General features: G+C 34.3%; 1 protein-coding gene across 3 annotated transcripts in view; it reads right to left on the bottom strand.

Moving 5' to 3' along the window:
• Window positions 1-18,853, bottom strand: part of BMPR1B (bone morphogenetic protein receptor type 1B) — a 281,872-nt gene that overhangs the window by 9,997 nt on the left and 253,022 nt on the right. For all 3 annotated transcript variants that reach the window (XM_031942996.1, XM_031942995.1, XM_031942997.1), the window contains 3 exons: window positions 16,355-16,547; window positions 13,604-13,901; window positions 2,276-2,451 (listed from right to left, as the gene is read on the bottom strand). In XM_031942996.1, coding sequence (XP_031798856.1) covers window positions 2,276-2,451; window positions 13,604-13,901; window positions 16,355-16,547 — 667 coding nt within the window. The remainder of the gene's footprint in view (window positions 1-2,275; window positions 2,452-13,603; window positions 13,902-16,354; window positions 16,548-18,853) is intronic.

Here is an 18,853-nt window from a genome sequence, read left to right as displayed (position 1 = left end):
TCCCTATTCCTGAGTAAGTTCAATCTGTCCTTTAGTTGAATTCTCAAGGAAAGTTCACTTTGTCCTTTATTGACTTCTCAAGGAAAGTTCACTTTGACTTCTCAAGGAATGTATCATGTATGCATTGGCTGCTTATCTATGTTGCAGGAACTAGCCCCTCCTAAAACTCAAGGACAGTACTTGGGAGAAATGGCTAATCTCCCATGTAGTCATTTATTAATTACAACCTTGCAGCCCCTCATGGTTATCTCCCTGATGAGCTAACACATCTGTATTCCCCTGGTCAATAGCCAAGAAGGTGAGCAGAAGCCCAAAGCCCTTGGTCCATCCATAGCCCAAAGCCTTCTTTGTCTGTAATCCATAAAAGCCCCTGTTCTGAGATGGCTCATTGGAGTCTCATCCATGGAGAGGACGCTCTGCTTTGGAAAAATTCCCAGTTTGGGATTCATAGGCTGAACACAGGATCTCCCAGCCACAGTGAATCAGAGTTAGTGCTCCCCCAAATTGGTGATGTTTTTTCTCTCTTTTCTTCTATCCTGATTATTATATTAATAATTGTAGTATGTTTAGTTATTATCCTTATATGCTAGTTTTGTTATTGCGAAAGGCCTATTCTTTGCTGCTTTTAGTTATTATTATTAAAGTTCTTTTATATTTGGCCTCTAAAACACATGCGTCATTTGTAATAGCTAATTCAAACTTTAAAATCTCACAACAGGGGCTATTCACTTTGCAATGCCCCCAAAGTATTAGTGATTAAGCTTGAATAAATAGATCTGGGAGTCAACTACCCAGAGATGATCACTGAATCTAGAGAAGTTGATGAGGATACCAAATGGAAAAGAACAGGGAAAAAGGAATACAAAGCCCAGGACAAAATTTTTGAGGAACACTGTCAGCCAGTGGTCGTGACCTCGATAAAGAACTAGCAAAAGAGATTGAGAAGTAGAACACAGATAGCAAGAAAACCAAGGGGGAGCAGTCATCAAGGATTATTATTATTTAATCATTAATAATAATTACTCATTAATAATTATTTAATCATTATTATTATTTAATCATTGTTAAGGAACAAATAATCAGTGCAATCTGGCATCCAGAAGAAGCAAGGTTGTGAAGAATCTGTAATAGCAGAACAAGAAGTCATTCTTTTTATTTATTTATTTTGGAGAAGTGATTGAGGTTAAGTGACTTGCCAAGTCATACAGGTAAGAAGTATTAAGTAGCTGAGACTGGATTTGAACTCAGGTCCTCCATATCACAGGACCAGTGCTATATGTACTGTGCCATTTAAGCTATCCCCAGAAGCTTTTTTTTTTTTTTTTTCTAGTTGGGCCACTGAAAACAAAGGAAGCTTGTTGAGTTGCAATGTCTTCACTTAGTGAGATCTGTTAGGTAGTTATTACATCAGACATAGGTGATACCTCTTGAGATATCTACAAAATGATATTGCCCTGAAATATCCTGGCTTTGTGATAATGAATAAGTCATGTAACCTGCTCTATTCAGTTCTGTTTATAAAATTGTAGACTGCAAAGCAGTTATTGACTTGTGTTGGAAAATTTCTCCCTTGGGTGTTTTCTATATAAAATAAAGTAATGAACTAGGAACTATCTAGTCCCTAGAAAGCTCAAAGAAGAAACTTATATCTAGCATAGGGTGAAAGCTAGTGTGTAATGCCAGAGAAATTGAGGCAAGATAGAGATTAGAGAGTGTTTGATAATTTATTTAAAGGGAGAGATTTACTGGGACCAAATGGATCCATGGTTTGAATGAATGAGCTGGATGCGACAATTGTCTCCAAGAATCCAGCAAACAATGTGAGTTCCCAATGACTTATATACACATAGCTCAGACACAGGGGGTATCCTGAGGCAGGGCGGAGTCAGGGTGCTGAAAGTGGGAACGGGGCTCTGACAAGGTGGGAGGAGATTAGGACGACATAATGGGGGGAGGCACCCCGGACGTGGGGGGAGGCACCCCGGACGTGGGGGGATCCATCTTGATAAGATGGTATCTGATATTCTGATAGCTTGGGATGGGGACAGGCATTCTGGTATTCTAAAATGTAAGATCTTTTATCCTTATCAAGTATTCTGATAAAGAGGGCGGGGAGCTTTGAAAAGAAGAGAAACTGAGTCAGGATTGGGTCAGAATAATTAGAGAAACTGAGAACTGTGACATAACAAGTGGAGATAAATTCAGTGTTCAACTCTAAGGATTCTCTTTTGGGGAACTCAGGCTCTAACTTTCCAACAACACTGTAGTTACTTACCACCAGAAACACATCTCCGGGCAATTTCCCACAGAATAAGGCCAAAACTGTACATATCTGCCATGATGTAGGACTGGAAGTGGTTCCGATTCAAAGTCTCATCTAGCACCTCCGGTGGCATATAACGTTTGGTGCCAACTCGAGTGTTGGATGGGATGTCTACTTCATTGGTGTCACTGAGGGGAAAAGCACGGCATTTTCATCCACACAGAAGAAAAACACTAGCAAAATCAACTTACAGGAAGAGCAAGCTCAAAAAGTACTATAATAAAACATTCTCGAGGGGAAAATGTATAAAATGTGAACAAAGACTCTGCTTTAAATTTTTTTTTTTTTAGTTAAAGCTTTTAGTTTTCAAACTAAAACATATGCAAACACATGCAAGGACAACTTTTCAACATTGAACCTTGAAAAACCTTGTATTCCAGTTTGCCTTCTTCCCCCCAGCCACTTTTCTAGATGGCAAATAATTCAATATATGTTAAACATGGTAAAAATACATGTTAAATCCAACATATGCACACATATTTATATAATTATCTTGCTGCACAAGAAAAATCAAGTAAAAAAATAAAAAAAGAGAAAGAAAACAAATGCAAGAAAACAACAATGACCATAAGAGTGAAAAGAGTGATCCACCCTCAGTTCCCACAGTCCTCTCTCTGGGTGTAGATGGCTCTCATCATCACAAGATCATTGGAACTGGCCTGAATCATCTCATTGTTGAAAAGAGCCATGAAGGACTCTGCTTTGAAAGGCTTACTTGGCTGAGGCTATATGAAGTATTTAAATTCAGGCACAGAAAGAAAATGAGATTCAACAGGAATAGAGCTGGTAACATTTGGGATTTCATTAGCATTAAACTAATGCAGTTGGTAACTAACAAAAATTCATTAAATGTTTAAAAACAGACTTTTTCTCAGATTCGCCATTTAGAAGATTTGCTATTAAAAGAGAACTTAAAAAAACAACAACAAAAATCTACTTCTTCCAAAAATCAGGAGAAGTAAGTCTGAGAAGAAGGTCCAGATCTCCTCCAATTCTAGAATTTTACAATGCAAGACTCCGATTTTCAACTGGTCCAGTCCTTTCATTTTTACAGAAAAGGGAAGTATTAAGAGAAAAAAAAATTAGTGACTTGTTCAGTATATAATCTTGATTTAGGCAGAACTGAGACTAGGATCTAGGTTCCTGACTGCATTCAATTTCCATAATGCAATTCAGTCTTTGTTATATCTTTTTCCAAACTTTGCTAGGCTGGTTCTCAAATAACTAACAGAATCTGTCACTGAATATCTTGCTGTTGTTTGTCCTTTGTTCTCAAAGAGTACCATGACATCAGGGAGGTGATGCAAGGCCATACAAGTCTAATGGATTTAAGTGAGAGCATTCAAATGCAAATTCCCCTGCCTCAGTTTCTCCTCCAGAGCCATCTTTATCCAGTGACCAGATATGGATCAAGATGATTGAAGATGGCCCTGGAAGCAATTGGAGCCTCTGGGCTTTTTAAGCTAAGGTCTTCAACAGGTCTCAGTTTTACTAAGGCCATACCCATTCAGTGATTAAGACTAGGTAGCAATTGAGGCAAAGAATGGATTCTTTCACCTAGTCAAAAAATAAATACATACATTTATGCATACATCTGGGAAGGGAAGACTCTGTGATTAAAACTAGAACTGACCATTATTTACATTCACTCTGAATCAATCAGAACCCAAACAATTGCAATACCTTGCACTGGAAGCTGATTCAACTTGGCCTTTTAAGGTCCTCAAGGTTGTCACAGTTTGAACTCCATAGACATGAGTTAATAAATAGATATATACAGTTTAAAAGTGATACTATGCAAGGGCATGAAGAATGCTTTTCAAGTACTTCCCTAGGACTTAGGAAAGTTTTTCACAGAGGTAATTTCTTTAAAGTATAGATGGGATTTCAATGAAGGGAGAGTTGACAAAGAAGAACACAGCTTCTAGGCATAACAAATGGAGCAAAGAGCCAAAGGGAGGAAATGAGAGGACACGTGGAGGATATACATTTCTTTGGACTATAGTACAGAGTGCACAGTAGAGAGAAATGATATATGCCTGGAAAGGTGCAGAATATAATACCACACTAAAAGGTTTCAACTTTATCCAGGAGGCACTAGGAAGCCCCTGAAGTGGATAGTAAAGGAAAGAAGATCAAATAGGCCTAAATCATAAAATTTATATAGATTTATTTTTTTCTTTTTTATTCAATATCTTTTTTTTTTATTATAGCTTTTTATTGACAAAACATATGCATGGGTAATTTTCAACACTGACCCTTACAAAAACTTCTCATTTATATAGATTTATAAAAGAAATTCCAAAGACAATCTCATTCATTCGATCTTGTACTTTTAGAAATAAAAACATGAATCTGTATGCAATTTTTAAAGTCAACAAAAGTTTTATATCTGAATTTTTCTATCTATTGATAATGTCTACTTAAGTCAGAACTCTTTGTCTCTATTTATATTTTAAAATCCCCTAAAAAGGTTTATTCCTAAAACATTTTTAAAATCAATTTCCCATCAAAAGTTTCAACTTTCTTAAATTTCCAATGTAAATAGCTATTTCTAATTATATACCATCGGGTTTTTTTGAATATTCATCAGTTTGAGCAAATAAACTAGAAAGGAATGTCTTTGCTTCAACAGAAACTAAAATATAAATGAAGAAAAGTCAAGTAAAATAGCTTTTTCAAATACTCTGGTCTTTTTCTGGCTGGCAGAGTGATGAAAAATGAATATATTCCAGGAAGAAAGAAATATTATTAGTGTCAGTATTGAAATATTGACAGAGGATGAGTAGATGGAGTCATTTATTGGACTAATTATTCAAATTTGAGCAAATCTGTCTGTCTTCTACTACCTTCGCTCTGAATTCCAGGAACTCTGGCTTCCTACCTGTGAGATATAGGAAAAGAATCACTTTTTCTCTCTAGACTGCTAAAAGCAATGAATTCTTGAAATGCTTAATGATAATTTCATTCTTTAAAAGATGACAGGTCCTGAAGTTCTACTCAGAATATGACTCTATTATCAGAGAGAAACTGGAAATTACAAGAATGGTGAAGAGAAGTAACCATTCTTCTAAAGAGTTTGTGATAAAAGCAGAGAAGAAAGATGGCCATAGTGAAAAATATATCAAAGACCTGGGCAAAACATATTTCAAAGAGTACAAGAAAGACAGATTAGAACTTATTGACATAATAAGGGTCAGTGTAATTAGTATGGGAAATTCTTGGAAATGAAATCCTGAACACACCAAATAAACAATTCTGAGAAAAAGGAAAAATATGTATCCATTGGGATTAAAGTGGATGTATAGGGGACTCAATAACCAATTTATATATATTTTAAAGATTTGTAAAAATAAAAAAAGATGTAATCAAGGGTAGGTAACTCTAATTACTTAAATTCTCTAAGAGTATCCCATTTGTCTTCTTTCAACTGAGAGACTTGCTTCTTAAGAGGGAAACAACTGGGGAAAGGCAGAACCAAAATGATGAAGAAAGGGAAGGGAGTTGCCTGTATTCTTCCAAATTTTCCTCCAAACAACTGGAAAGCACAGTACTCTCATTGAAGAAAATAATCCCTGAAATACCAGAATTGGGCAACTAAAAATTAACAATTAGATATCAAGAAACAATCAAACAAAATAAAAGAATGAAAAAAATGAGAAAATGTGAGTGATTTCACTGGAAAAACACCAGATTTGGAAAATAGATACAGAAGAGAAAACTCAAGAATTATTAGAGCCCCCGAAAGCTATGATTAAGAATGAACCTGGAGGTGATCTTTCAAAAATTATTAAGGAAAACTACCTGAATTCCTAGTGCCCAAAGGGTAAAATAGACATTGAAAGAATATCTCCTGAAAGAGATGCCCAACATGAAAACTCCAGGAATATTATGGCCAAATTAAAGAACTCTCAGTCAAGGAGAAAATACAAGCCACCAGACAGAAATAACTTAAACATCAAAGAGATACAGATGGAACCATATGATATTCCTGATAGCAAAGGAGCTAAAATTACAACCAAAAATCACATACCTAATAAAAGTGAGCATAATCCTTTAGAGAGGGAAATGGCTATGTAGGATTTTAGGATAATAAAGGATTTTCAGGTACTCATAATAAAAAAAAATAAAAATAAACAGAAATTTTGATTTTCAAATACAACACTCAAGAGAAGCTTAAAAATGTAAATAGGAAGGATAAAACAAAAGAGTTTAAATTGTTTACATCCCTCAATGAGAAGATGAAGTTTGCAATTTCTTAAGAACTGTATCACTATTAGAATAGTTAGAAAGATTATACACAAGCAGAAGGTGTGGGTATAAGTTATTGGGGTGATAATCAAATGGTAAGAAAGAGGATTGTATTGGAAGAAGGGGGAGGGAGAGGTGAAATAGGAAAAATTAACTCATGTGAAGAGATGTGAAAGATCTGTTATGGGGAGGGAAAAAAGAGAGGAGACTGGCCATCAACTGAACCTTACTTTCAGATGATTTGGCTTAAAGAAGGAATATATATACTCAATTGAGCATATAAACCTATCTTCTTCTAAAGAGAAGTTGGAGGAAAGGAAGCCAAGATAAAAGGAAGGGCAGATTGGCAGGGGGGAGGGGGGTGAGTTTAATGCTCAGAAGCAAAAGACTGGAAGAAAGGATAGAGTAAAATAGGAAGGAGTGTGAGAGAAAAGGGAGAAGGAGAGAAAGGCATAAAGAGGGAGAAAACAGGATGGAAAAAATATTCAGTATCCTAACTATGAATGTAAATGGGATAAACTCACCCATAAAAATAAAAGCAGATAGCAGAATAGTATTAAAAACCATAACCCTACCATATGTTGTTTACAAGAAATACATTTGAAGAAAAAAGTAGAGGTGAGCAGCTGAAGCAGTATCTATTGTGCTTCAGCTACAGTTAAAAAAAAAAAAGTAGGGGATTTCAGAGAAAGCAAAACATAAATACATTTAAGTAAAAGTGAAAAGGAAAGAAATGGCAACTTCACAGACAATGAAGTAATGTTAATATTAAACATATGCACCAAATAGTAAATTCTTTTTTTTTTTCTTTTAAAAAATATTCTTTATTGATGCCTTTTGCTTTTACATCACATTTTTTCCTAGGTCTATACCCTTGTCCTGCCCTGTTCCCTATCTAATCCTTCTTTATAACAAAGAAAAAAAACAATTAAAGAAAATTATTTGATAGCAACTATTATCTGATAATATATACATTTTCCTTTAATATGTCTCCCCCTCATTTTTGTCAGAAACAGATATGTTCCCTAAACTGTTCTCTAGAACCTTGTTTTTTACTTTCTCAGTTACTCAGAACTGAAAAATCTTGGTTTTTTTCCCTTTCTATTGTAGCAGTAATTATTATATTTATATGCTAGTTTAGTTTTATTCCCTCTAATGAGCATCCACTTTGTTTCCAGTTTTTTGTTGAAGTTGTGGTTACCACAGTGCTGCGATTCATTTTTATCTTGGGACTTCTTTGAATATATATCTTGTAGAAAGATTTATTAGGTCAAAAGGTATGAACAGTGATGTCATACTTTTGCATAATTTCAGACAGATAACCAAACTGGATGGATCAATTCACAGCTCTACCAAGAGTGTATGGATGTTTCTTCCCTCCAATATTAACTATTCTTTTTGTTTTCTTGGTTTTCAGAGTGAGAGATGAAAACACAGAGTTGTTCTACAATTTGAATTCTCTTACTGATTTTGAGGAAGTTTCCAAATTTCAATTACTGTAATTTATAATTTGCAATTCTTGGAAAAGTTGTTCCGTGTCTTTTGACCACTTATTTATTTAGGAATGGCTATTGATTGTTCCTTTTTTTTTTATCCTTGATTTTCAAGATGGTGCTGGGAACATAACTTGGTATTTCATAAATTCTTCCTGTTGATTCAATTCTGCAAATGTTTCAATGGAAATAATTCTGATATTACACTATATAAAGAGGAAAACTATTAGGGCCAAATCACAACCCTTCGAAACTTAAGTATAAAAGTCTTATTATCCTTGCTGAAATTGGACATTTCTTCCTTCTTCTCCCTTTTAAAAAGCATGTTGATATATTGGATTATCTACCATTGAGGAAAGAAGGGTAGGAAGAAGGGGCGGGGAGGATAAACTGGAACACAAAGCTTTGCAAAGGGCAATGTTGAAAAATCATCCTTGCATATGTCCTGAAAATAAAAAGTCTTAATAAAAAAATGAAAAGCATATATTTTCCCCTTTTTCATTTAGTTAACTAGAGGAATTTGATAAACTGGCCCAAGGAGTTCCAAATTTCATGCTTGTATATACTTGGATTCTTCAGGTGTTATCTTTCTGAGTTTACCCACACAGACAAAATAAGTATGAGAAACCAGAGAATCCAGCCAATAGCTGCTGCAATCCAACCATCTTCATTCACTACATACTTACAGTAGGGGCCAGCTTTAAAGCAGAAATCTAGATTAGAGCTGTGATATGAATGTTGAGTCTGATACAGGAGAAGGAACAGATGAAGAGTTGTGTGTTTCTGCTAAGCAAGTTGTGTGAAAGAACGCACACAAGAGGACAAGGCTGAAGGGAAGGTACTTTGCAGAGGAAAGTTGCTTCATGGTGGAGATGGCAGGCACCTGTCCAGACTGGCCCTGTACCACGTGTCCTTTTGGAAACCATGAAAATGACTCGGGGCTCAAATTCTTAACTATACTAGTGGGAGACCTCAGCTTTCTCATTTAGAACTAAATGGATTTAAATACAAAATAAACAAGAAAGAAGTTAAGGAGGTAAATAGACTTTAAAAAAAGTTAGATATTAAAATTGGGAAGAAATTGAATAGGGATAGAAGGAAATAAACCCCTTTTTTCCCCTCAGTAATACATGGTGCCTTCACAAAAAAATGACCATGTATTAGAGCATAAAAATCTCACTACCAAAAGTGGAAATAGACAGAAATACTAAATGCATCATTTTCAAATCATGATGCAATAAAAATTACTTTTAACAAAGGATCAAGAAAAGAGAAATTAAAAATTAATTGGAAAATAAGTAATCTAATCCTAAAGAATGAATGAGTTAAAAAATCATAGAAACATGGAAGAAAACAACAAAATATATGAGATGTAGACAAAGTAATACTTAGGAAAAAATTGTATCACTGAATGCTTACTTACAGTAATAAAATAGAGAAAGTGCAGAACTTTCTCTTGGACATGCAAAACAAACCAACGAACCAACAACAACAACAACAACAACAACTAGAAAAAGAACAAACTAAAAATACCCAGTTAAACAATTAAATTAAAAATCTTGAAAAGCAAAGGATAAATTAGTAAAATTCAAAGAAAACCATTGAACTAATAACTAAGATTCAGCAATTTCTTCCTTCTTTTTTTAGACTATAAATAGTTTTAATGCAAAAACTACTTTGCACTAGTAAATGGTAAATAACTATTTGTTAAATATTACATTTTTATATCCAAATAATTTATGGTGTTACTATTATAATATTTAAAATTTCTATGACACTTTAGGTCTAAAAAATATTTTTCTCACAATAACCCTGTGATATAGGTCATGAAAAGTATTATTATTCTTCCATTGCAGATAAGGAAACAGAGTTGTTGATGTTAACTGATTTACCAATGTTCAAAAACCTCTTAAATCTAGACGATGGTATTTAAGTCAAATCTCTTGACTCCAAGGTCAGAATGTAATAACCTTGATTCTGACATAAACACCCTTCATAGTGAAAATTTTAGCTATATTTAAGAAACAAAGGAGAGTTTTACTAAGCACATTAATTGCATGAGCCACATACTTCCTTACAAAATATTAAATACCTAGAGCGGCATTTATATCATGATTCATATCTACTTGTGATATATCATATTCTCTATTAGCAAGCAAGTGCTATTTAAGTGCTATAATTTAATTTGTTTTCAGAAAAGATATTTTATTATTCAGGTTTTCATTAACTCAGTCTGACCTATCAAGTAAGGCAAAATTGTCATGAAGACTAACTAAAATCATCAAAGCTAAATCTTTTAAAATCCAAAAAGAGCAATTAAGATATTGACTGTGGACAACTGAAGGCAGAAAGAAAAAGAATCAGATGGGTGGGAGATATGGGGCCCAGATATGTAAAAGAACAAAGGCTAAGAGAGAAGGAATGTGAAATTGAAAGAAGACCAAAAAAAAAAAAAATGGAACTCAAAGAAGAGAGAAGGGTTAGAAAAGAAAAGGAAGAGCAAAAGAATATAACATAAAATATAAATCACTGAGGCTCATTTCATAGTGCTTCCCTCATTTTTCATCCAACTTGACTTCCAGGATTTCTCTCTAACTCAACATATGGCTTTCAATTTCTGTACATTGTCCCAGGTCCATAATGCACTTCCTTCCTTTTTTCTTATGTCAAAATCCTTCTCTTCCTTCAAAGACTAGCTCACCACTTTGAAAGCCTTTGTGATAACCTCAGTTCAAAGGATTCTCTTCCTCTTCAAACTTTCCTAAGACACTATGACCCATTCACTCTACCTGACATTATGCTTGTCTTTGGGCAAATATGCCCTTACTACCATCCCTCCAGGATGATGTAGGCTCTCTTGAGAGGGGGTACTGTCTATTTTAATCTTTGTAATGCTAATGAAAGTCAACTATAAAAAATGAAGAATTTGGACTTGCCTTCCTAACAAATTCCTGCTGGCTTCAGTATTGTGATACTATACATTAAATTTGTTGTCAAATCTGGTCTTGTGCAGTCCATAGATCATTACCTTCAAGGTATCTAAGAATCTATGGTTTCTCTCTTAGGTAAGAGCAGATTCTAATAATGATCACACACAGACACACGCACACAACATATACATCACTATTGAGTTTATATAACTGAAATTATTTTAAAATTTTCACGGCTAACTAATCTAAGTCATATCAGTTTTGCTTTTTTTTTCCCTAAAAAGATGTAAGTGTCTGATAATGATGCTATTTGGGGAAGGTAAGAAGAAAGAAACATCAACATCATCCTCTGGAAGAACCATAACAAAATCTTACCCTTTAAAAAAAATTAATTGTTTTTTTTTTCTGGTTATACAGAATTGACTTCTGTTTATTCAGCCTCCAGAGTGAAAGTTAACAAAGAATCTAAAAGCCATATTTTTCTTTCTAAGTTTGATATGAAAAATTCAAAACAACACAAAAAAGGAAAAAAGATAATAAGCCAAATCAAATGTTTATTCTAAATCAGGCACTGTACTAAAGCACTTAAAGTGTCTCATTTAATCTTCACAACAACTTTCTTTTGTAAATACCCTTATTATGCTTATTTTAAATCAAGAAAATTGAGGCAAACAACTGTTAAGGTATTTGTCCAGACACGATTAAGTTTCTTAGGTGAGATTTGAACTGAGGTTCTTCTAACTCCAGGGCTAGCTTTCTCTCCACTTCTGTCACCTAGCTCCTTCTAACAGAAATATCTTTCATTAGAAAGAATAAAAAATGTAGCTAAATTAGAACTGTTTGGTAGGAAATCAATACCCACCCACATAATTTTTAAGGAATTGAATGAAGAAACCAATGTGGGTTAAAAAAAAAAAAATCTGTTTAAGAAATCTTAGACATTGTCTATTCCTCTGCTGCTCTACATCTCCTTGGTATTTCCAATGTGAAATTAAGCTAAAGAATGAGTTGTCATAGAAAAAATACATAAATAAGGTCAAAAGTCTGAAAAAGGAGTTAATACAATATGTTGCTACTAAGTCTATTTTTGTAGAAACATAAAAGCAAACAACAAACATCCTTAGAAGCTGAAGCATTAAAGAAAAGTAAATGAAAACATAAGAAGGCTACAAGTTTGAAAATTGCACCCAACTTTTTAAATCAGAAAAAAATGTTTAGAACTGAAAAAGATCCCAGAGATCATTTGGTACAAACCCTTCATCTTATGGAGAAGACAACTAAGGTTCAAAGATGGCTAATCAAAGTCTCACAGTTAATCAACAGCAATATCATATACTTCAAACAACAATAATGATAGTATATCAATTTGTATTATTCTGCAAAATTGATTGCTGTGTTGGAAGGAAGGTTTGATTCAGTTAAAGGACATTTATTTATCACCCTTGAATCCTAGAGTATTGAGCTATGTGATGACATATAATGAATCCATAGTACACTGTTAAGGACCATGTCTAAGTGAAGGGACAGGTCAATTCTCTGAGAGCCTCCACAGCTGTGAATCATAACATCTGAAGGAGTTGCAAAGCACCCTTTACTAACACAGATGTTTCTTGTGGGTTGGGAATGAAATAAATTTGAAGCAAGTAGGAAGAGGAGAGAGGTCAGAGAACACAACTGCCTCTCAGTTTCCTTGTATCATCATCCTCTCACATTGTACAGACCTCCAGTAGCCACTGGCAGATGGCTCCCATACCACAACAGTACCCCATAAAAGAATAATGGAAATTTTGGGAAGCCACTTATAAACATCTTTCTCATCCTATTTCTTCTTTACTTTCACAATTTTTAAAAGTCTTTTCTCCGTTACCTTTCCACTGTCTTAGAAACCTCAATTCACTTTTTCAGCTTTTTAGCCATAGCCATAATTTTCTTTTGAATGTTTTTCACATTTTCCATGCTAGTCCCCAGCAGGATCCTGAAAGCAAGGTGATCTGGTGACAAGAGGAAAAGGAGGATGAGGAGTTAAGTGTAACTCTACTCCATAATTCAGGTAAGTGATGAAAATGATAGATATCACTGACGCAAAAACCTTTTCAGTTGCAAAGAAAGTTATTTTAAATAAATATGGAAGTTTGTAAAACTTTATTTTTATTCCTGGAAGTGCTGAAAAAATTTGCTAATTTGTGCAATTTGTAACAAACAAGATGCAATATATGGGAATGAATACCTACCAGCTGAAGAGCAAAAGGAGGACAGAGTCTACATTCTTGCATAGACTCACTGTGAGACCTTTGAATAGCCATATTTTAAGACAGAGGTGGGGAACTTTTTTTTTTTTTCAATCAAGAACTATTTAAATATTTATAACATCATTCTCAGGTCATACAAAATTGTCAGCTTATAAAACTCAAAAAGTGAGAGGCTGTTGTACCTAGTTTTCATCTCATCATTGTCTGAGATCGATTACAGAAATGATTACTCTGACCTTCTATGATTTGCAGGCTGGAGGTTCCCACCCTTGCTCTAAGGGGTTAAAGCAGATTATCTCTAAGGTACCTTTCAAGTGTAACACTGTAAGAATCTTGTTCAGCTGCTTTGATACTAACCTAATAAATTTAACTGCCAATCCCAGATCAGCTATACAGCATGCTCCATTTTTCTTCACCAGGATATTCTTACTTTTGAGATCACGATGTGCAATTGCGGGTTTCCCTTGAGTACTAAAGATCTCTGTATGTAAGTGGCACAGGCCACTGACTGAAGAATAGGCCAACTTTAACATTGCTTTGGTATCTAAGGTAGTAGACTTCAGATAATCATACAAGGAACCATTCTCATGGTAGTCTGTGATTAGGTATAGTTGGGTCCACGACCCAGTGCCTTTGATATCTGCAGCAATAAAGCCTAAAAATGAAAGGAAAAAAGAAGAAAGAAAGAAAGAAAAAGTTTCAATATTAGTACTTTCTTATTATTTTTATTATTATTCTTCCAGTAATACAATGTTTGAGATCAGTAGGAGCCATGGGTTAATTCTGTTTCACATCTATTTCTGGTGCCTGATTAGAGCTCTAATACTATTAAGTTAATAATACCAAGCAAAACTAATTAAAATTTAAAAAAAAGAATAAGTAAAATATACCATGTGCAATTAATTCTTTCTAGGATGTGGCAATTTGTTTATATTATCATAATTACTTAATTCATACAGAAGAGTCAACACATTTTAGTATGACATGTTCTTGATTAATCTAATCTTATAAAATAAGGGCAAGCTATGGGTATAATTTGGATCAATTTTAGCAATTTTGATATTCTTGTGGAAAACATTAAGAGATGGGTGCTAAATTATAGTACAATTAGAAAGATCAGGTAATTTGTTGAATGGCTGGATCCATAGATTACTTAGTTATTAATGGCTTAGTGTCAATTTGGAAGGTTTTAGTAGAGTGCCCCAGGAACCCATTCTTGGTTCTCTTCTGTTTAACAGTTTTACCAATGATAAGAGGTTAAAAACATTTAGATGACATTCTTAGTACATTAGTAGAAAACACATTGCTGGTAAGCACAGCTAACACTGCTTGATGATGTCAGGATTCACAAGGATTTTAACATGTTGGAAGACTGAATCAAATCTAATATTATGTGATTTGATAAAAATTATCTTTAGTTCATAGTGTAAAGGCAGTAAATTGGAAAATCATGTAGGGCTCTTAGTGAATTGCATATTCAAATAGAATCTGCACTGCAACATGACAAACAAGAAATAATTTGATTTTAGTCTACTTTAAGACACAACATTTTATATAGTCACATTGTATTCTATCCTGATCATACCATAATGGAAGAAATGTGCAAATTTGAGCATCATTTTTTTTAATAACCAGTGAAAAACTAGAGAGCATTTAGAGTGGGGCAACTGGGATGTTGAATGTCTTTAGAGTTCATTAAATATGAAATCTGGTTGAAAAAAGAAACAGAAAGCTTAGCCCATTGATCACTTGGAAGTGAATTTAGGCATACGATCGGCAGGATAAACTGTTTTTAAGTATTCGATATCTGTGCTTAAGTAATAAAAGAGCATTCATGTAAAAGAGAGATTAAATTTGTTCTTCTTTGCCATAGAACATAGAGACAAAGTGATGGATGAAAATTAAATAGATATAAATTTCAGTTTGAAGAGAAATTTCCTAAGAATTAAGTTTCCCAAAAATGAAACGGGGATTCCTCCTTGCTTGTAATTCTTTTAAGAAAGGGTTAGTAGATTGACAGGGAGATTTTCTCAGGCATGGTCTCTGAAATTTTGCAATTCTGTGAATAGGAGAAAAATTCACTAATAAGGACTAGAAGGAATTCAAACATCTAAACAAATAATTCATTTGTAAAAAACACTTTTTCTATGAAAAATTTGAGCCAGATTAATTTAATCTAAGATGTCTAAGAAGGAATTGAACTCATGTTAGAAATAACTTGTGAATTGTATATGTATAGTTTATCTAGTCATTCTGGACAGGAATTGATGTTGCACTGTGTAACCGGGCCCTGTTTTCAACATGAAGACAGCAGACTGGATTTCATTTGGGAAACTGCCTAGAAATCCATTGATTTTATGTTATTCCATGCTTCAGAACCTATCTTTTTAATACCAATATTCTCCTAGTGCTGTTATATAGATGTGAATCACAAAATACCACATTCTCATAGTCACGTAAGAATTAAAATTGTATAGGACCCAATGGAAATGCCAATTTTTGTTTGTGCAAGAGAAGTGATATGTAAAACACAAAGATATTTATTTCACAGAGAAAGGGAATAATTTGGTCAAATACTGAGGGCAAAGGGAAACAAATATTCAGATCAAGTGCTATAATGGGACCCTTGAAATCTGAAGCTATTCACACATCTAAGAGATCTTCTCTATTATGATAAGGGATGAATGTATTATAATGTAGACTAATGAAGAAAATACCCATACTGAGATCATTAATCCCCAAAACATAGAAAAAAAAACATTTTGTGTAATCTTGCCTAACTTTAAAAATATTCACTTCTGTTAAAATAACCTTATATGAATTGTTCTGAAATAGCCTTAATAGTGGTGAGTTTTAATTGCCAATTTCCCAAGCAATTGTTTTTCTTAAAGAATCTTCCTCCTTTTAGCCATTTAATATCCGAAAATACTCAGACCATTTATTCTGAAGACCCTTTGCACTGAAAGATTAATGGCTTGGCCAAGGCCAAAAAGACAATAAGGACAATATTTATAGGTGGTTCACACAAATTTAAACACAAACATTACCAAAGAAAGGTTTAGAGCTAGAAAACAAATGTAGAACATTTTTATGCTGATTTTTACTCACCCAAAATATTTTCATGCCTCATCAAGACTGTCTGATATATCTCTGTCTCTCTGAACCAGCTGGCTTCCTCAGTGGTAAAGAACACTTTCACAGCTACCTTTTCACCACGCCACTTTCCCATCCAAACTTCCCCATAGCGACCTTTTCCAATCTGTTTGACCATCTGAATCTGCTTAGCTATAGTCCTTTGGACCTATTAAATCCCAAAACACACTGTTAGTGTATTCACAGCACAACATATGTGTTTAATCTCTCTTGAAGCAATGGTAGCATATACTTGGGCAAGTTTTTCTTTATATAGACACTATTTCAGGATAAAATTATTTCTGTATTATGAGATAGACTGTTTGTTTACTGATACTTTGGAGGGAAAACCCTGCAATTAAAGTTTTACACTGACAAGGAAAATGGAAAAGGGCTTTTTATCAAAGATATTTCCTATTAAGACAGAGCCTTGTCTTCAGGTATGGAAGTCATAAATGGAAATGATTCTAACATTAATTGAAAAAGCAATCAGCAAACATTTATTAAATGCATACTAGATACAGGGCTGAGCTATGCCAGTTTTTGCCATCAGCCCTGTTAGACAATAGCTATTTTATCACAGCAACTTGCACAAGGACCCCACAAACATTTTCTCATCATCACCAAAAACACAACTCTTTCTTTTAGTATGTATCTTATATCTGAAATACTCATTCTATTATTCAAGAAGGCTGCCTATTTCCACCCTACTCCTTTTGTCGCTCTAATTTAGATTGGACTTAGCATCTCAAATTCCTTGTGAAGCCTCAGAAGACTACTGAATTTAGACCTGAACCAGAGAAAATATATGAATGTGTGTGTGTGTGTACAGAATGTATACCAAATAGAATATATGTCTGTGTCTATGCACAAAATATGAGAGTTAGCAGGGACTTTAACAATCATCTAAAAATCTAACCCATACACAAAAAAATCCCGGTTATAATAGATCCAAAAAGTGGTCAATTGGTTTCTGCTTCCATGGAAGGAAACCCCACCATTTCATATGGCAACCTCTCTCTCCTTTCAGAAAGTTTCAATGTTTCAGATGTTTCTCCTAATATCTAAACTTGCTTTTTCCATGTCTATTGCTCTTAGTTCTGCCCTTTGGATCCCCAACCAAACATATCTTAAATTCCTTTTCTACTTGAAAGAACTGCAAAGACTGTTATCATGCCCCACCCCCTTGAGTTTTCTCCAAGCTAAATATCCCTAGTTCCTTCAACTAATCTTCATATCATGGACTTCAGGCTCTTCATAATCCTAATTGTCCTCTTCTAAACACTCTCCAGTTTTTTGCCTCTTGAATAAACTACCCAGAATTGGACACATGACACCAAAAAGGTTTAACAAGTTCAGGATGTACTAGGAACCTCCTCTTCCTGGAAGCTTTGCATGTCTTAATGTAGCACAAAATATCACTCTTCCTTTTTTTTTGCTTTCTTTTTTTTTTTTTTTTTTGCTTTCACCTGACACTGATCAATATTAAGCTTGCAGTTTACTAATATTTTTTCAGAACTCTGACCTTGGTATCACTACCCCTGCATCCCTATGACTGGAAGGTGGAGGGAGCTAAGACCTCAGAAGTCTAAAATCTCCATTTAAGGAGAGGATTCCATACAGGCATTCTTCATTTTCCACCTGACTATACTGCTTTAGGATTTCTCTACCCTGCCAAGGATATGGGACATCTCCCTTCCACTTTTGCTTTCTAGATTCCCTGCCAATGTATGGGACATGCCCATTCTACTCTAGCTTTCCAGCTTCCACTTATGTGTGAGATTTTTCTTCATTAGATTATAAATTGCTTGAGAAAAGGGACAATCTGTCTTTTTATGTATTTGTATCTCTAATATCTTAGATCTGGAAACACTGCCTGACACAAAAGTAATTCTGATTGTAAAGTTGTCTAATTCTTATTCCTTGATCTTTTCCAGAAGAAGGATATGAGAAACTGTAACCAAAATTTTGGTAAAATCGAACTCGAGTATATACAGTTACTACTTAAATAATCCCATCAAGAATAGGAAATGAGATGGGTCCATTCTAGGCACAGGTGACATCTGTGAAAAGGCTTCGAATCTTATTAAGTTACAGCAGGCAATACATTAGAAAGTGAGAAGAAATCTTAAAAGATTAGGACAACTCAGAAGTGACAGTGAGTGACGATAGATGCTACAGATTGGAAAAGAGTCAATGGAATTAACAACTAGTGTCTAGAGTCATCTCGCAAAAAACAAATGATATAACATTTGAACATGAAAGTAAATTACTAAAAATAGTGCTTAATGTACTTTAAAATTTAAAAAGGCAATATACAGAGAGGAAGTATTATATAATACTTAGATAGCTGGTCTTGGGGTAAGAAGACTTAAGTTCTCAAGCCCTGCTTTTGACACATACTGGCTAAGTGACCCTGGTCTTATCTACCTCTCTTGAAAACTGAGTTGCAGAGCAAATATTGACCTGAATCTA

Source organism: Sarcophilus harrisii, chromosome 6 (genome assembly GCF_902635505.1).
Source record: "Sarcophilus harrisii chromosome 6, mSarHar1.11, whole genome shotgun sequence".
NCBI classification, from domain to species: domain Eukaryota; kingdom Metazoa; phylum Chordata; class Mammalia; order Dasyuromorphia; family Dasyuridae; genus Sarcophilus; species Sarcophilus harrisii.
Note: the sequence above shows the minus strand (reverse complement) of the source record. Positions and strands in the feature narration are given on the sequence as shown.